Source organism: Epinephelus lanceolatus, chromosome 2 (assembly GCF_041903045.1).
Source record: "Epinephelus lanceolatus isolate andai-2023 chromosome 2, ASM4190304v1, whole genome shotgun sequence".
NCBI classification, from domain to species: Eukaryota; Metazoa; Chordata; class Actinopteri; order Perciformes; family Serranidae; genus Epinephelus; species Epinephelus lanceolatus.
Window position 1 is genome coordinate 1,737,749 of NC_135735.1, and position 18,239 is coordinate 1,755,987.

The window sequence follows — 18,239 nt, forward strand, 5'->3', positions numbered from 1 at the left end:
ATATCAGCATTGTGCGTTTCTGCAAACCACATGTACGTATGTATACATTATTATGTAGCACAGGGACGTGAAACGTTTGAGCAGTGGTTCCCAACTAGTCCAGATTTCTCTTTTGTCATTCGTTTTAGGTCCACACAGTTTAATATATTCAGCGTCATACTTCAGCAGCAAGTTGAACAATGCGTTGCAGAGGCTTTTCCACCCCGACCAGAACACAGCTCTCTGATGTAACAATGAATATTGACTGTGACCATGTTTGAAGATATTAAACATTGTGCAGAATATTGCCAATCAGCAGCTTCAGTTCAAAAGAATTTGTATCAGGAAATGTTTGGATAAATGCACGTGTCATGACAGAGAGGAGCAGACTGAGTGAACGTGGAAAAACTGAGATACACTGTTGAGTTTGCACTTAATTTTCTTAAGATGTCTCAGGCTGTTCATCTGTTTTGTAAAAGGATGAACGTCGACAGAATGTACTTTAATTCTTTACACAAAAAAGGGAAAATATTGGAGCTGATGTTACCTTTAGGTTACTGTGCGATTGTTTCAATGGTCCAAGCCATCTGAAATCAAATCGTTGGTGTTTGTGGCCCATGACCTAAAATAAGTTTGACCCCCCTGATGTAGCGAGTGTGTTGAAACTTTACATCTCAGCAACACTCCGGTCAACGTGTGGTAACGTTCAGGCAAAAACATAACCTCAGGATGTGGTTAAAAGATGCTGATTTGGCTTAAAATACCTGCTTCTAGTGGCACAACCTCTCCTGGAGAAACTACAACAGGTCGCTAATAAACACCCACATTTGGTGACTAAAAAGTAGCCGGACACGCAGCAATGAATCACAAGTGCTTCTCTTGTTTGTCGGTCTGCAGCCCGTCAGGCATCTCCCAGCTGTCACACCATCCACCCTCCACCTCCTCATGACACAGTCAGCTCATACACCACATCACTTAAGAGATATGTATGAGACGTACAGATGTATTAGTGCTCTGCAGAAACGTACAACGCCATATTTTCCTCTGGTGACCAAACTATTAAAGACCATCAGTGAATCGTTGGCTAAACTTGATGATGATTCCTTCACACTCAAATCTACCTGACAAATACTGAACGAGCTGTCATATACTTTCCTGTATCACTGATATTTGATATTTACCAGCTACTGTATAAGAGATTCTCTGTACCTCAAAGATTTTAGGTTTTTTTATTTCCAGTGTTTTTTGGTTCATTCCTTGTTTGAGTTCCATGATGTGTACGCTTACCAGTTGTGCACAGTTTTTGAGGACACAGCTGTTGATGTTCTGAAAAGACCAAAACCAACAGTGTCAGTTTGTCTCTCGACACTCTGACTCCTCGACTGTGTTACTGTCACTCAGCCTCAAACCCATCAATTCCTACTCACTGAAATATTTAGAAACAGTTCACAAATATATCGTCTCATTCACATTTGTAGGGGACTATTTTCATTTCATTTCTTTTCATTGAATTTATTAACAACAGTAAAAATACATAATGTCACCAGATTTATCTTTTAACTCTGTGCAGCTGTTTTTATCATCGTCCTGGTGAAATATAATCCTCTCTCCACGTGGCCTCGAGCGAAACCACACAAAGAGGAACTTTTTATTATCCAGCCGTCCATTAGGCTCCTGTGTTTTGTACTGTTTGTGTGATGCAGTTTCATGGTCATGTGAAGGCGCAGCAGATGAGATGCTCAAATAAAAAAGAGACCATAAATGCTACTGATTTCCTTTTAATAAATAAAATTGGTCATTGTAAACTCTTGAGTTGTCAGACATGTCGACTTTTGTCCTGAACCACCTGTGATGTCATTAGTGCAGCGGCTTGAATAACATCTCTGTAAAAAAGAAATGAGATCAATTTATTTTAAAGTTCTGTGAGTCTCTGGTCCAAACTGAAGGTGTAGATTTTCAGCCTGGTGACTTTACTGCCCAATCTTAAAGCGTAATGTGTTTTAGTGTCTAAGTGACTAATGAGAAGAGCATTTATTTAAATTGGTCCAGTACTGAGAGAGAGCGCTGCAGCTGCAAATCAGGCCCTGGATAAGAGGATGAAGATGGATGGAAGGCTCAGATTGTTATTCTAAGTGTCTGACAGCATTATGAAAGGATCCCTACAGAGATAGAGCTTTGTGTTAAAGAGTCAGATCCTTTTTGTTTAACCAGAAACAGTCCTGAAATCACGTCACCAAACCCACCAGACTCCATTTAAATGAACAGTCATGTTAGTGTGTATAGAGGCAGCACGTTGTCACAGCTAACTGGTGAATTAAGGGTTCATTTAAACCAAACCAGAGCTGGTGACTGTTGAACCAAGATGGTTTCTGAGAGTTTTATTTTGTTTCAGTTGACTTTAAATGAAGTGTGTTTTATGATGATAAAATGACTGTTTATTTAAATGGAGTCTGGTGGGTTTGGTGACGGTGAGGAAGCAGTAAGTTTGTGCTGAGGCTGTGCAATTTTAATATTACTGATTTATGTTATATATTCCTAAACATGAAAACATGAAATGGTGTTAATAATGAATAAGTAAAAATATATTTTAAAAAACACAACTCCTAAAAATGTATTTTATTTGTAATGATTTGTAATAATAATAATAATAACAATAATAATAACAATAATAATAATAATAATCAGTTTTATCATTATTATTATTATCGTATTTTATTTTGAAAGTTTGTGAATTGTACCTCTAACCTCATCTGTTTTTCAGCCAATCAGGAGCGTCCTCCCGAAGCTGTATCCAATCAGATTTGACGGAGCGCTATTTGAAAGCTGCAGGTCTCCATGTTGTTTACCTGCAGAAATCGGTGTCCACGGATCTCGTCGGTAACTCGTGTCGGTCTGAGCTGAACATAAATCACCGTGTCGTTTCTTTAAGTCACGGTTCGGTCTCGTGTCTGTTGACGGTAAACATGACGTCTGTGGCGGAAGCTCGTGCTGCGGTGAGTAAACTGTAAGCTAGCTCAGTTAGCATGGTTAGCTAACATGAGCTGTGTGTGCTCCCTGCTCGGCTCGTTGTTCTCCTGTGTTGTTCTCATGTTTGTTAGCTGACTTTTTCCAGCAGGAAACATTCGTGGAGTTTGTGCCGAGTGTCTGACTTTAGTGTCCGTGTGTGTTTCAGCGGCTCCCGGCCGCAGACAACCCGCTGAAGATGGTTAAAGCCACCGCAGGTGTGAGGAGAGCTGCTCTCGGAGAGATTACCAACCGTCCTGGAGCAGCAGTCAACACCAAGGTAACATGATGATGGAGGAACATCACTGTGTGCTTCAACAGCTGCTCTGCATGTGCTCTTATTACTCCTTCAGCTGTGGTTCATGTTGTTTCACTTGTTCTCAGAGCTGTGAATCACATCAGCTCAGTTTCCTCTCAACATGAATCATTAATGACACACTTAAAGGTTTTAATGTCGGCTCACATTTCAGTTTATAGCTCACTGATGTTTTACTCTCTGACACCTACAGCCTCTCATCTGAGGGCAGGACAGGTTGATTCACTTTACAGCAGGGATCAGCAGCCTCTGATATTACAAGAGACATTTTTGGCCAAAAAAAAAAAAAAAATCTGTCTGGAGCTGCAAAACATATTTGAGCCTTATAATGAAGGTAACGCTGCCCATCAAATAAAATTATCCTGTCAACATTACTGATAGGTCTAAAGGTGCATTCATTAATATGTTTAACCACAAGGTGTCTACTCTGCAGCTGGATTTTTTTTTTTTTTTTCTTCAAGAGATTTTATTTAGTTTTCAATTTTGATAACAAAAGATGACACAACAACTGAAACCGAACAGGCAGACTTTTAAAACTTTCTCCATGCCACTGGTTGACAGAAGGAGCTCTGGGTTTAATTCACTGAAATAAAATGCATCTTGTCGCCAACAGGAGAAGTTTGTTCAAGAGTTTTTGCTGGACGCTCGTTAAAGAGCCGCTCACCTGGAAGATTCAACACAAACAGACAAGGATCCGTTTGGATTTAGTTATCAAAGATTTAAGTTCCTGTGAAGTTGGATATTTTTGAATATATTGTTACTTTAACTTTGCGGTGTGGCGTGAAGGCAAACAAATCAGTCCACTCCACCCACTGTTTAGTTTACTGTTTCTCTGAGACACATCCCTTTGGATGTAGAATCCGTAGGCAGAATCAAGACGACCTCCTTCTATTGAGGTTGGTCTCAGTTTAAAGGAAAAGGTGTCAGGCTGCAGACATATGATGCACATTTTAACTGACAAATGTGAAAATATTTTCTGTACTCATTGTATAAGCTACACAATTTTTACAGTCGGACTATAGTTCTACAACAGCGACAACTCAGAACCTCATTTCTGAATCAATCTGCATTAAACTTGTTTCCTCAGAGGACCGGAGCGACCAAAGCCAAACCATCTTGTGCCCAGAAAGTGAAACCTGTGGTGCCTCCATCAGTCCAGGTCGCAGCACCTGCAGATCCCCTCCCCCCAGTGTCAGAGGAGTCAGCTGACGTGTCCATGAAGGAGGAGGAGGAGGAGGAGCTGTGCCAGGCGTTCTCTGAGGTGCTGCTCACTGTGCAGGACGTGGACGAGCAGGACTCAGACCTGCCGCAGCTCTGCTCAGAATACGTCAAAGATATCTACAAATATCTGCACGTCCTGGAGGTAATTTATTCCCTCCATCCGCCCAACTCTCTGCCCCCACCCTGCACTGCTCTGTGTGACATCAACGTCTGTCTCCTCAGGCACAGCAGGCTGTGCGAGCCAACTACATGCAGGGTTATGAGATCACTGAACGCATGCGAGCTCTTCTGGTGGACTGGCTGGTCCAGGTTCACTCCAGGTTCCAGCTGCTGCAGGAGACTCTGTACCTCACAGTGGCCATCCTGGATCGTTTCCTCCAGGTAACGACCGTCTCAACGCTCTTTTCTGTGTTTGTGAGCTGTGTGAAAACGTTTCCCCGCCGTGCTGCAGGTCCAGCCGGTCTCTCGCAGGAAGCTGCAGCTGGTTGGTGTGACCGCCATGCTGGTGGCCTGTAAATATGAAGAGATGTACGCTCCAGAGGTCGGAGACTTCGCCTACATCACAGACAACGCTTTCACAAAGTCTCAGATTCTGGAGATGGAGCAGCTGGTTCTGAGGACGCTCAACTTTCAGCTGGGACGTCCTCTTCCACTACACTTCCTGAGACGAGCCTCCAAGGTGGCGAATGTGAGTTCAGCCATGAATTTACCACGATATATAATTTAATGATCAAGGATGTGGAGCTCCATCAGTTCTCAGTGTGACCTGGTTACATGAACAGCTGCAGGTTTTCTTATCCTGCAGTATTAAGCTGATCAGTCTTTAGCTTGAACTTTAAATATGTAGACTTCAGTTGCCGTGAACAGACTGTGTGCAGACAGCAGGTTTAAACACCATTCTTTGACTAGAAGAGATTAGTAAAATGTGTGAAGTGTCCACCAGAGTTGTCAGTGGCCTCCATGTTGTCTGTGTCTCAGTCTGACGTAGAGAAACACACGCTGGCCAAGTATCTGATGGAGCTGACCCTCCTCGACTACGACATGGTGCACTATCGACCCTCTGAGGTCGCTGCTGCTGCGCTGTGTCTCTCCCAGCTGCTGGTCGACGGGCTGCCGTGGGTGAGTTTGCTGGAGTTAAACAAACATGTAGACTTAATGTGTTCAGTGTGTAATGTTTCTCTTTGCTGCTCTTTAATTGGCCGTCTCGTCTCAGTCTCCCACTCAGCAGCACTACTCCACTTACGACGCGGCCCACCTGAAGCCCATCATGCAGCACATCGCCAAAAATGTGGTGACTGTAAACGGGGGGAAGACAAAGTTCCAGGTGAGTCGACGGACAGGAAACATGTTAAGATGTTGTGTTGAGCGCAAACTAAAGTGAGCTTGTTCCTCTGCAGGCCGTCAGGAACAAGTACTCGAGCAGCAAGCTGATGAAGATCAGCCTCATCCCTCAGCTGAAGTCGTCCATCATCACCAACATGGCGGCTCCTCTGCTCAACAATCCTTGAAGTCAGCTTTAAATTTTATCAGTGGACATTTCACTCGCACTTTATTTTAGATTGATCTCAATCTGTGGAGAAACTTCTAGTTTTTAATAAAACGTTTTTAATTTTTCATCCAAGCTTCGTGGTTTGTTCAGAGATTTAACCACTTTCGCCTCTTTATATCTGAGGTTTCACTAAAAGTTTGTGGTTCACCAGATTTTTCTTCACCGTGGCAATCGCGCCACAACTTCCAGTCAGAAGTTTGAACCGAACCAACTTCATTTTTCTCTTGTAGAGTGTTTTGTTGTCTGCGTATGATCTGGTTTATTTGAGCTTTAGTTTACCTCCTGGGTGAAGGAAGTGCCTTATCTGTGTGATTTTAGTAACTGATGAAAATCTACGTCAGTCATCTTTGTTCTCGGGTCATGTGTTCATATTTTGTGCATAATTTGAACCTTCATGTTGTGGCATACATGGAATTCATGGATCTTGGACTTTGTCAGATTTTTCTACTGTTTCATAAAGTTAATAAAATGTTTTAGACAGCACTGTGTGTAATTTGGCAAATTCTTTAAACATCTGGTTTGATTCGTAGTAACGAACAGTGTCCGACATTCTGCAGCCAACGTCTGAGATTTGGGATTTAGTTGCACCAGAATGTGTCAATCACAAGTTTGTATTTACAAACAGCTAAAAAACTAACTTGGGTTCTGATGGCTCAGGGGTCAGCAACCATTACTATCAAAGGAGCCATTGTAGTTACCGAAACATTAAACTTTAATTTACAGTGCATAGGTTTCACCTTTTTTAGGATTGGAGAATGTGAAAATTTCTTGAGGCCTAAAACATTGATAAATAATTGAAATGTTAAACTATAAAAATAAAGTTTTGTTTTTGTTTTGTTTTTTTGGTCAAAGCCACTGAAGAGGGGCTAAAGAGCTGCAGGTTGCTGGTCCCCTGTGATAAACTGTTTTAATTTGGTGACGTGTGAATCTCCATTTATGAACATTTTATTTCGGGGTGACCTCGAGCTCACCTGGAAGAGTGTGCGCCCCAAATAGGCTGAGTCCTCTGCAAGCAGCTCTAGTTTCCTGTAGCTGTCGTATCAAAGGCAAAAAAAATGCCCAAAAATATGAACACTTTAACTGAGCTCCAGCTCTGAACTTTCAAACAGCTGACTGAACATTTCACCAACTGAAGAACCAATTTTCTTTTCTCCATAAATTAAAAGTAAATAATCCAAAACTACAACCGTCTGTCTTTTTCCACAGTTTATTACTAAAATAAGTTTTGTAGTGTGTAAAGCTGACAGGTTTGGGGTGTGTGTGTGTAAGACGGGTGGAGAAGGACTCAGATCAGAGGTGGTGGATGGAGGTCGGTGTTCAGTTGAAGCGGACTCGGCGCATGGAGCCCACGGTGCTGTTCTGGCTGCCCCAGTCAGAGAAGTTGTTGTAGTCACGTTTCTCCAGGATGTAGTGAGGTCCTCTGTAGTTCGGCTCCTGATACACCACCCACCTACACACACACACACACACACAGGGAGGAGGGTCAGATCAGTGAACTGTTAAAGTGGAACCAGACACTGTTTTAAATGTTGATGTGTAGTGTAATGTCTAGAATGATGAGGTCATCTGCGTTTAGACTGGTCCGCTCTGTGCTTCTTACACTCTGCAGACACCAGTACAATCTCCCGTGAAAACGAAGGCTCCGCTCACAGCACAAAGGAAGTGTGTCAACCATAGAGCAACCAAAACAGGAAGAGGATTTTTGGTTTCCTCAGTAGCCAGGGGCGGTCCTAGACTCTGAGGACGCCCGAGCAAAGAGGCATCAAGGTCATATTTAATTCCAATGAGGGCTCCAGGAAGTGCACTGGACTGTGTGCCGTTCCCAAACCACCCCCAACACCCTCGCCCCACCCACTTCCACTCCATTCCTGCGTTCATGCAGAGGGTCCGCCACACTGAGTGCCGTCACAAACCAACTAGTGAGGAGTGGACGTGAGTTATAAAACCCTCCGACAGCGAACCTGCACCTATGCCCCCTTACTCACCATGTTCAACGCTGTGTTGTGTTCGCCATGGAAGACGCTCCGTACAAATAAAGTTCCATGACTACAGACGTAAACTGCACACACTAAGGCAGACATTTATATGACGTTAACTTTCTAAAGGTTACGTTGTATTTAGGGTAAAATATATTCCTCTGTAGTCTCTAGGAAACAGTCACGTTCATTTGATTGTTGAACTACATAATTACAACAACTGTTACGAAAAGCAAACAGCTTCTCAACATCAGAGTGAAAAGCCAAAAGATACTCCCTATTGTGATTATGAGCAGGACATCAGTAGGATGTGGTACTTACGCTCCTCCGAGCACGCGGATGGAGGCGACTCTGTTGAGGCTGTAGCGGCTCATCAGGTTGGGGATGTCGTCCTGGATCTCCATCTTCTTACCAGAGAAGCCGGCTCGCTCAAACAGCTGAGCTCGGCCAGGATTGTTGTCCTGACAATGACAGAAGAACTGACAGTGAGTGTGTGTGTCTGTGTGTCTCTGGGTGTGTTGACTCTGTGTTTGAGTTCTACTGTGTATACTACTGATCTACACCAACATCTGACCTGAAACATTTTCACACCAGACTTCAGTAATTATTCCTCTGGAGTCTAAATCACTGTGCACCTTAGTTTCAGCTACTTTCATCATGCATATTTATTTTCGGGGCAGACCCAGAACACTCTGGAAGGTTTGGGAACACCTCAGGGTCCTCCAGGAGGAGCTGGGAAGTGTTGCTGGGGTGAGGGATGTCTGGGGTGCTTTGCTCAGCCTGTTGCCCCCGAGGCCCGGCCCAGGATAAGCAGAAAATGGGTGGATGGATATTTATTTTTTTCAGTCTATCTGGTGTATTATTCCCCTCAGTGCACAGCTCTCTGTGGTACTGTCTGGAAAATTAAAAACTTGAAAGTCTGCACTTTGACACACTTTCTTCAAATCAGTTTGGCATCAACTTCTTTATGAAGATGTCAGTGTGAGGATATCTGCAGGTCGGAAAGAACATTTATTTCCTTAAAAAAGGTCTCAGAAAGTATTAAATTGTCTTTAATTTAATTCCCAAAGGTCGTGAATATTTAAAAGTGTCAAGTGAATAACTTCACCGTCGTCTGCAGGTTGTAATCTAAATCTATAACTTTAGGTTTGCGTTTAAAATCTGTCAAACAAAGACAAGTTTTCCTAATAAAATGATTTATTTTCCAGATTTATTTTCTTCCCGGTTTATAGATTTAAAGTTTCTATTTTTACGTGCTTTAAGCTTTGATGAATTAATGAGAGTAAAGTAAACAGCTGTTAGTGATGCAGCAGCTGCGACTTCAAAGGGTTTTAAACAAGAACAAGAACAAGAACAAGTCATTTCTCTGCACCTTTAGTGTCAGTTCCGTCGCCAGAAGAAAATGTTGGTATTGTACGTTTCTGCAAACGAGGAATGCGTTACATTTGTTTGCTTCACACGTATCATCCTCTCTAAAGTGTGGTAGTATCGGAGCTGACTCATCAGCAGGTGGAGGAGGTGGTGGAAGGTGTGACGCCTGCAGAGCTGCACGAAAAGCAGCTGTTTAATACAGAGACGTCTTTGCTTTTCCAGCGGGGAGTGCTGCACTAAAAGCAGGTATCTTGAGCCAAAACCAGATCTTTTCCTCACCATGACCAGGTGGGTTTTGTGCCTAAACATGACCACATGTTCACCACAGTGTTGCTGAAAGGATAAGCTAAATAATAGAGTACAGATGTGACATGTCTGTGGTTTGCAGGAACGCACAACGCCATTGTGTGCTCTGGAGGTTGGGTTGTGTGATGAGTGTGTGTAACTGTAACTTGTGTGTTTTCACCTGTTTGACAGCACGGACGGAGGAGACGTGGTCCACCTGAGCGCACCACTTGTCGTAGCAGTTGTACTCTCCCCTGTCGGACATGTCCCACAGGTACTGACGGCCCCGGAAGTTCTCATGCTCGTAACCGACCCATCTTCAGAAGAGCGGAGAAGAAGGAGAGGAGAGTTAAAGACAGAGACAGGAAAAACTATCAAGAGGTCAGACCGGTCTGTCGGTCAGAGCTCAAATGAGGATTTCCAGTCAGCAGTGGTTTGGTTTTTGAAGATGTGTTGGTCTGTTCTTTGAGAAGAATGAAATACAAACTGTTTTCCATGAAGTTTGGCAGACAGATGAAATCATAGTGATTTAAAACTAGAATTTCCCCAATTATGAAAATTCTAACTGTTCAAACTATGACTCCAAACCTGATCTGACGAGCTGTACTGTCCATGTTCTAAACACTGGGATCAAACATGACCGGTGTGTGTTAACAGCATGTCAGTGACGTTTTATTGTGAGCCAGATCCTAACTACATGTTGAAATAGAGACATTCACAGGTTGGTGTGGTAATTTGAATTTAGGCTGGTGTTTGTAAGCGTGTGTGTGTGTGGGTGTGTGTGTGTATTTTGTTCTATATTAAATGTCATTTTGTGATGTGTGTTTTCTGCAGCAGTTCCTTTAATCAAAGAGCACTCAGTCTTTCAGGAGACGATAAGATCAACTTTGAACATGTGAGATTTGCTGCAGCTTTAACTTGGACGTCTACACAAAGTTTCACCTGCAGATTAACAAACTAAATACTAAACTGGGATTAATTTTCTTTGCAGACCAACTGTCGCACTGTGAAAATCTCAGTTCTGGTTGTTTTCTCATCTGTGAACCAGACTTCGTGGACATTTGTTTAAATTTAACTCTGCTCAAAGACAGACTCTAACGCAGCCTCCTGGTTGGCTGTAACAACAGGATGCACATTTGTAGACTCTTGTCTGACGCACTGGGCTCAGCTGTTCAAAAAATGTAATCTGGATCTGAATGATACAGATTTAGAAATCCATGTTTTGCTGTCCAAGATCAGCTGATCCAAATGACGTTTGTGTCGGTTTTTCAAAGTAGCATTAGGCTGAATCACCTGATCCAGATAACCAGTGTTCTTAAAAAGAATATAAATAATAGGAAACACATTTTGTGTGATACTGACAGATATGTTGGGGATTATTTTATTGGGACAACATCCCTTTTCTTAATGTAACTGTACTGAAAGGCTTGATGGGCAGCCTGATGTCTATGTTATCTACTTTATCACTGCAACAGTTTATGCAAAATATAAACAAATGTATTTATACCTGATCAAGTTTTAGAACATTTTTGTCCCTGAAATCCAGCCTGCACCATCCAGCCTTCTTCCAGATCAGAACCAAGACAGGATTACATGATCTAATCTCATTTCAGAATCCCTTTTTTGGATGTGAACCAACCTGATAGCTAAAATCTGATCAAATGACTTGTGAACAGCTGAGACCTGGTTGTCTGGATCAGGGTGATTCTATCCGATGCTGCTTTAAAAACCATCACAAAAGTCATTCAGATCCAGATTAAATATTCTGAACAGCTGGCTCTGGGTTGAACGTGTCTGGTGTCATGAGCTCTGTCTACTTTTAAGAGTTCCTCTCAGAAACCACTGACAGATGACAGAGGTTCTTTCCTTGTGTCTTGTGCATCGTTGTGTGTGTGTGTGTGTGTGTGTGTGTGTGTTGCAGTGACATGCAGCAGACTTTAGGTGGTGGTGTGGACTTACGCTCCGCTCTCCACCTGCACTGAGTTACATCTCTCTGGGAAGTTCTTGTCACTGATCCGAGTGCAGTCGGAGCTCAGGTCCAGCCGTCTGCCGGCAAAGTTCCTCTGCTCGAAAAGGGTCACCTGAGGAAAGGTTAAAGAGGCCACCATGACTTTACTGCAGACGTCAGGTGTTCCTAATCAATTACAGCTTTATAAATATCACATTCATTTTCAATACTAGTAGTCTGACACTTTTTGGGTAAAGCACAGAGGACAGTGAGGGCGTGCGGCCTCCCACAGCTGAAGCTTTATATGTCTGTGGCTAACCTGTGTCTCAAACAGTCAGTAACACTGTCAGGGCTGTGTTCTTTAAATCTGTCTTTCCTTCCACTTGTTGAACATTTTGATACCAAGAACCACAGTAAACATCCTCGTGAATAATTCTGTCGTCATTGAGGGGAAGTAAGGAAAATGTTCATGTGAAAAACTACAGAAACCACCTGAGGACAGTGGAAGGTTAGTGATCAATATCAAAGCCCCCAAAAGGTTTACATTTTATAATAGCTTGCTCTCAGTAAACTTTACAATGAGTAACATGCAGTAAATATTTATCTGTGAACAGCAGCTGAGAGCAGAGACTTCCTGGAAACTTGGACTGGTCATCATTCAGTAATCACGCTGCATATAAACTGTGTTTGAGTCCAGATCAGAGTTACTATAGTAACTAAAGCTGTAGGTGTAAAAAACATTTTAGGTCACTGAAATAAATATTTAAAAACTAGACTTGATACAAATATGAAAACTAACTGAAATGATATTGTGTTCTTTCAAAAAAGTAAAAATCTACAGGAAATGTCTTCAGTTTGGTCCGATGTGTCGACACAGCAACACGAAGACGTGTTGGAGCATTTATTTACTGAGACCGAGTCGTCTCTGTGACTCTGAGTCAAAGTGTTTGGATCATCCAGGTCAGAGGTCAGAGGTCAGCAGCCTTTACTATCAGAGGAGCCATTTTTGACCAAATATAATTTTAAAAAGCCTCACGGTAACACTGCATATTAAGTCTTAATGAGCCTATTCACATAAAAATAGGTCCAAATGAGCATTTAAAAATATGTTTTAAAACAAGATGGCTCCTCTGCAGTGGGATACTAATGATTGTTTGGTTCTTTAGCTTTGCAGCATTGGCAGTGAAAGCAAACAAATCTGTCACGCATCATTAAATTCTGTATTTTCCTCAGAGAGAAACATCCATATCTAGGGAGGCTCAATACGAGCCATTGCTGTTGAGGTTAGGCAAAATTTAGAGGAAAAGGTGCCAAGCCGTAGACGTATGACGCACATGTTAGTTGACGAAATGTTAAAACTTTCTTTTTTTAATTCAGTGGGTAGGCCACACTTTTTTTTTTTTTTTTTACATTTGCAGAAGTTAAGAATTTCTTTAGGCCGACAACAATCATAAATAAAAATGAAAATGTTAAATTAACATGTGATTTTTTTTTTTTGGTCAAAACCACACAGAGCCACTGGAGGGGGCTAAACAGTCATGTGGCTCCAGAGCCGCAGGTTGCCGACCCCTGGGCTCTGGTCTCCCCTGTGAAAGTCGAAGGCTCAAATCATCACTGAACTGAGATTCTTCAAGTCGAGCACTTTTATTTTTGTTATTCAGTAAGCTGTGTACTTTTGGAGATGTTTAGGTCCCCAGATTTAGCAGCAGAGTGAGCGCTCTTCGCTGTCATGCTGCTCTCTGTTACAGGCAGCCACAGACACAGAGTCAGGGTGAGTCTGTCTGCAGGTAGAGAGATCTGAGATCACGATATCTTCTGCCTTCTGCTTACAAGTGTTGAATTTAAAACTCACAGCGACTTCATACAACACAGTCTCTGGCTTTTGTTTGATATCCAGTGTCGGCCAAAAAATTGTTGCACATCTCTGATCAATTGTTAGCTTAGTTAGCGCGCATTAGCTCGGAGGGCTAACTTGGTTTGTCTACTATATGACGTGAATGTCACCCTGAACGTCCCGCTGAGCCCTGTTCAAACTCTCAACTCTATATGGAAAAAAAGTAACTAACAGTTGAATATTGGTATTAAAATCTGATTCGACTGACATCATTCAGAGTCGGGTACGGACCTACTGGGGCGGCTGCGCGGGTCGTCCACCAATCACAAGAATGGCAGCCCGATCCCCGCCTCCTCCAGTCTGCGTGTTGAAGAATCCTTGGGCAAATACTGAACCCCAAACTGCTCCTGATGGCTGTGTGAGTGTGTGTGAATGGTCACCGAGTAGCAGGTGGCACTAAGGTTAGCCTCGGCCACGTGTGTGTGAATTGGTGAATGTGACGTAGTGTGTCAGAAGGCGAGAGAGGTGCTGTACAAGTGCAGTGCGTTTACCAGTTAGTGTTGTAACACCTGATCTGATCTTCTTAAATATTTTGACATGACCTAAGTATTATATTAAAATGAAAACAGTGAACTCAGCACCACAGAGCAGATACAGAACAAGTTTCAATCATCTGTTGGAAACAACACGCTGCTTTAACAAAGTCAGAATGACTGGACTCACCCTCCCACTGGACCCGTAGAAGGCACGTTGGAGCACAGACCCCAGCTTGCTGCAGATATAGAAGCATTTTAATGAATAATCAGACCCCGAACAGACGATCAAACATGTCAGAGAAACGTTACAAACGCAGGACGGCGTGATGACGTCACACTGAAGCTGAAGGCGTCATTACGTGTGTCATTTTGTGGTGTTACAAATTGTGACTTATGCTGATTGTTGTGCTTTGAATTCAAACCACCAACATGCACCTAAGCTGTACTCTGTGTGTGTGTGTATGTGTGTGTGTGTGTGTGTGTCCTGCAATGACCACATCTCAAAATCAGGTGATTTTGGGAAACTTGGAGGCGTCACAGAGAGCAGAGCACCAGAGCCGGCAGGAGGAGAGATCTGACGGCGGGGTCTGACTCTGTGGGCCCCGGCTGGTGCGCGGCGCTCTCAACATACCTGGTTTGTTGGGCTAATCCTGGGACCTTAGTAAAGATGTTCATGTCAGCTCGGCGACGCAACAAGAAAGCCCCTTAAATACAGACAGGTGAGGTGAGCACACAGGTGCTGGAAAGCTCAGAGTGCTTCTGCAACAGTCGCCGGGGCCCTGGACGCCATTGATATGCTAAACACACACAACACCACGCTCATGTTGTCTTCTGTGTCCCCACACACACACACATACACGCACACATACACACATCAGCTGCAAACACGGCAACTGCATGTAGAGCACAAATACATACAAACACACACACACCGAGCAATAGAAACAGATGTGTGCGTGCAGATACACAAACACGAGCACAGAGAGTTTCTGTGTACACACACACACACACACACACACACACTGTGAGCACTAACATGTAAACGTCAGAGTGCAGTGCCAACAGTTTCAGCTTTGAACAATTCAGCATTTTAGACAACAATGCTCAGTAAACAATGCAGCGTGTGATAATGGTTGTATTCATGCTTTGTGCAGGGCCGGCTCCAGCACACTGTATTCACTCAGGAGGTCATGACCCTGGGGGGGGGGGGGGGCGGGGGGGGGGGGCACTGACAGACCCTCACCATCTATTAACCTCAATGAACTTGAATGTACAGATTAGACTTTGCTACTGTGACGACTCCACAGCTGCATGTTTGTGTAACTGGAAACCAGCAGCAACAATCGTACGTTGTTATGTAGAGGATTTAAACTTTACGTTTCAACAGCGCTGTGGTTAATGTGTGGTTATGTTTAGGTACAAAAAACACTCGTTATGGTGGGAAAAAGATCATGTTTTGGCTTAAAATACCCAGTTTTAGAAGGAACAATCCCCGCTGGAAACACAGTGATGTCTCTGTACAAATCAACTGCTTTTCATGCCTCTAACAGGAAACATGCAGGAAACAGGAAACAGGCAGGAAACAGGAAACAGGCAGGAAACAGGAAACAGGCAGGCACGGGTCACTACAAAATACCCATGTTTGGTGCTGGATCTCAAGACTGCATTTGAGATCCCTCCTCAGACAGCTCAACACCCTAATGACACACATGATGCAGATGGGTCAGTGATTCACATGTGGCCTCAATGACTCTGTAAAGGTTCACAGCCACACAGAGTTTAAAGCCTGCGGAAGCCTGAAGAAGCTTCTTGCATGAGAGGTGAAACATCTTCAAGAAACTCAAGCAGGTCCAGCATGACCTGGATGACTGAGAATCGTCATCAACTTAAGGCCCGTTTCCACCGCAGGAACTTTGGGGTAATTTTACAGGGCCGGGGCCGTTGGTGCGTGTCTCCACCGCAGGAACCACCCCCGAAGGACAGAGTTCCGGAACTTTTACAGGGGCTAAACAAGTCCCTGCCTCGGGGTAGGTACTCAGAACGGCCCTGAGAGACTCCTGGCTGGGGCTTGGGGATTACTTGGTGCTGATTGGATATACTCAAGGAGGGATGTGACATTTTGTAATTAACAACATGGTTATCGTAGATTAGTTGGGCTAACCATTAGCTGTTAGCGCTGTCTGTAATAACTCAATAACTCATTAACCGGTCCATGAATAAAATATTTTTTCCAGCAGATATCTTAGTTACAACATGATTGAGCTAGCAAAGCAGTTTTGTGTTACTGTGTGTGGTATTTATTCAGTTTTGGGAAATCACGATGTCTAGAAAGCATCAGCTGACAGGGACAGCTAACAGCAGCAGCAAAGCTAACATCAGGACGTCATCTGTTAAAAGCCTCCTGTTGTTGGATACGACATGAAACTACTCCAGTTAGCTCAATCATGTTGTAACTAAGACATGCGCTGGAAAAAAATATTTTTTTCACAGACCGTGACCAGAGTTATTACAGACACCGCTAACAGCTAACGGCGTCCCTACGGCCCTACGTCGCCCCAGTCAAAATGGTCACGCAACGATTACATGACATCCAGAGCCCGTAACTTTACAGGAACCTTCCTCCTACTCCGCTCTCTCAGTGGAGACACGGCGGTTGAGAGGGCCGAGCGAGAGGACGTCCCTGTTGTAGTTCCTGCCCCCCAAATAGTACCAGGAACTTCTTCAGTGGAAACGGGCCTATATCTACATTTGGTGCCTAAAGAGCTGCCGTGGAAACACAGCCATGACTCATTAAACACAAGCAGCTGTTGTATTAGTTGGTGCTGAACAGTGTCTGCAGCTCTCTCGTCTCTCTGAGGTGTCACACCATCCTCCATCCCCTCCACCTGCTGATGACACAGTCAGCTCAGATACTACGTCACTTTAGAAACACTGACATGATGCATAATGTAAAATATAACATATTTGTGGTTTACAGAAACGTACACTGTCAACATGTCCTGCTGGTGACTGGGCTGTTACAGGCTCAGGGAAATTCACTCTACAGACTGTGTGACTGTGTAGCTCTTGTTCTCATTGGCTCAGTTCAGGGTTCCTACAGCTACAGACGCAAGTTAAGTTTAGGACTTTTTTAAAACTTGTTATCACCACTCAGAATGAAATTGATTTATTTATTTTTTTAACAATCTGTTTATTGATTTTTTCACATAAAAATACAGTGGTTCACAGGTTCTGTGTTACAGCTGTGAGTTTAACAGAGCCATACAACAAGACTCAACATCCCTCTCCCCCCACGCACCACCCGGGCACCTACCCCATTCAAGCACAAGAAAAACAGAAGCTGGAAAATGACATAGCAAGAAAAAATAAATAAATAAATAAATAAATAAACATCTCATGCAAGATACATTGTTGTAATTCCCATTTCAGTCCAAAGAGATCTGACATTCTGTGCTGTTCACATAAGACAAAAAAGAGTTCCAAGTCCCATCAAATGAATCAGTTTTACCAGACAGGCTCAGTCTGATTTTCTCCAGCTTGAGAAAATAAAGCACCTCATTGATCCAGATGGTATAGGTGGGTGGGACTGTGGATTTCCATTTCAACAGAATTAACCTCCTGGCCATCAGGGTTGTAAATGCAATTAAATCTTTTTTAACAGGAGAAAGAACAGATTGCAAAGGCCACACACCAAACAGAGCGGTCAGAACTCAGAATGAAATTTAAGGCCCTTAAAAATAGCACTAAAATATCAAAATGCATCAGATATTAAATTCTGCAAGTAAAAATCATACACAGAGCATATATTACACCGTGCACATTGAAGAAAATAGACCATAACTTATCTAAATTGTGCTGGCATGGTTGTGGAGCAGAGGGTACGCTGATGCACTTGTTATGGTACTGTCCTCTTGTTAAACAGTTCTGGTCAGATGTTACTAAAAACTTATCATGTCTTCTTAAAATAGATGTTAAACCTTGTCCCATGTCCGGTATTCTGGGTGTGAAAACTCCTACTGTGCAACCAAAAATTGTACATATCATGAAAACGCTGGTCTTTCTGTCAGCCAAACGTATAATTTTGATGAAGTGGAAGCAACATAAACCAGACTGTTCCAGCATGGAGAACTGGTATAAGGACATTACAGACTTGCTATCGATGGAACAAGCTGCTCTGTTTCTCCAAGATGATGTAATTCCTGATGAACTTGATGGTCTCTG

The 18,239-nt window shown here is 43.1% G+C and overlaps 2 protein-coding genes across 2 annotated transcripts; one reads left to right on the forward strand and one right to left on the reverse strand.

Annotated features, from left to right (window-relative positions):
* Positions 1-2,805: 2,805 nt before the first annotated feature.
* Positions 2,806-6,135, forward strand: LOC117272671 (G2/mitotic-specific cyclin-B2-like). Its single transcript, XM_033651727.2, has 8 exons — positions 2,806-2,972; positions 3,152-3,262; positions 4,386-4,661; positions 4,742-4,900; positions 4,971-5,207; positions 5,498-5,638; positions 5,733-5,843; positions 5,917-6,135. Exons 1-8 carry the CDS (start codon positions 2,943-2,945, stop codon positions 6,025-6,027), a joined length of 1,176 nt encoding a protein of 391 aa, XP_033507618.2. The 5' UTR covers positions 2,806-2,942; the 3' UTR covers positions 6,028-6,135.
* Positions 6,136-7,259: 1,124 nt separating this feature from the next.
* On the reverse strand, positions 7,260-14,711 carry crybgx (crystallin beta gamma X). The gene is made up of 6 exons (XM_033628486.2): positions 14,650-14,711; positions 14,206-14,254; positions 11,660-11,781; positions 9,882-10,017; positions 8,366-8,505; positions 7,260-7,518 (listed from the first exon to the last, which is right to left on the reverse strand). The coding sequence occupies exons 1-6, from the start codon at positions 14,691-14,693 to the stop codon at positions 7,386-7,388; spliced, it is 624 nt and encodes a 207-aa protein (XP_033484377.1). The 5' UTR covers positions 14,694-14,711; the 3' UTR covers positions 7,260-7,385.
* Positions 14,712-18,239: the final 3,528 nt, after the last annotated feature.

What these genes read in the sequence shown, in the direction of transcription:
- LOC117272671 (XM_033651727.2), top strand. Translation starts at nt 2,943, where the DNA reads ATGACGTCTGTGGCGGAAGCTCGTGCTGCG. An exon ending in TCCTGGATCGTTTCCTCCAG is followed by an intron (nt 4,901 to 4,970) that starts GTAACGACCGTC and finishes GCCGTGCTGCAG; the next exon opens with GTCCAGCCGGTCTCTCGCAG. An exon ending in GGGGGAAGACAAAGTTCCAG is followed by an intron (nt 5,844 to 5,916) that starts GTGAGTCGACGG and finishes GTTCCTCTGCAG; the next exon opens with GCCGTCAGGAACAAGTACTC.
- crybgx (XM_033628486.2), bottom strand. Translation starts at nt 14,693, where the DNA reads ATGAACATCTTTACTAAGGTCCCAGGATTAGCCCAACAAACCAG. An exon ending in GGATTAGCCCAACAAACCAG is followed by an intron (nt 14,255 to 14,649) that starts GTATGTTGAGAG and finishes CTATATCTGCAG; the next exon opens with CAAGCTGGGGTCTGTGCTCC. An exon ending in TCTACGGGTCCAGTGGGAGG is followed by an intron (nt 11,782 to 14,205) that starts GTGAGTCCAGTC and finishes ACCTTTCCTCAG; the next exon opens with GTGACCCTTTTCGAGCAGAG.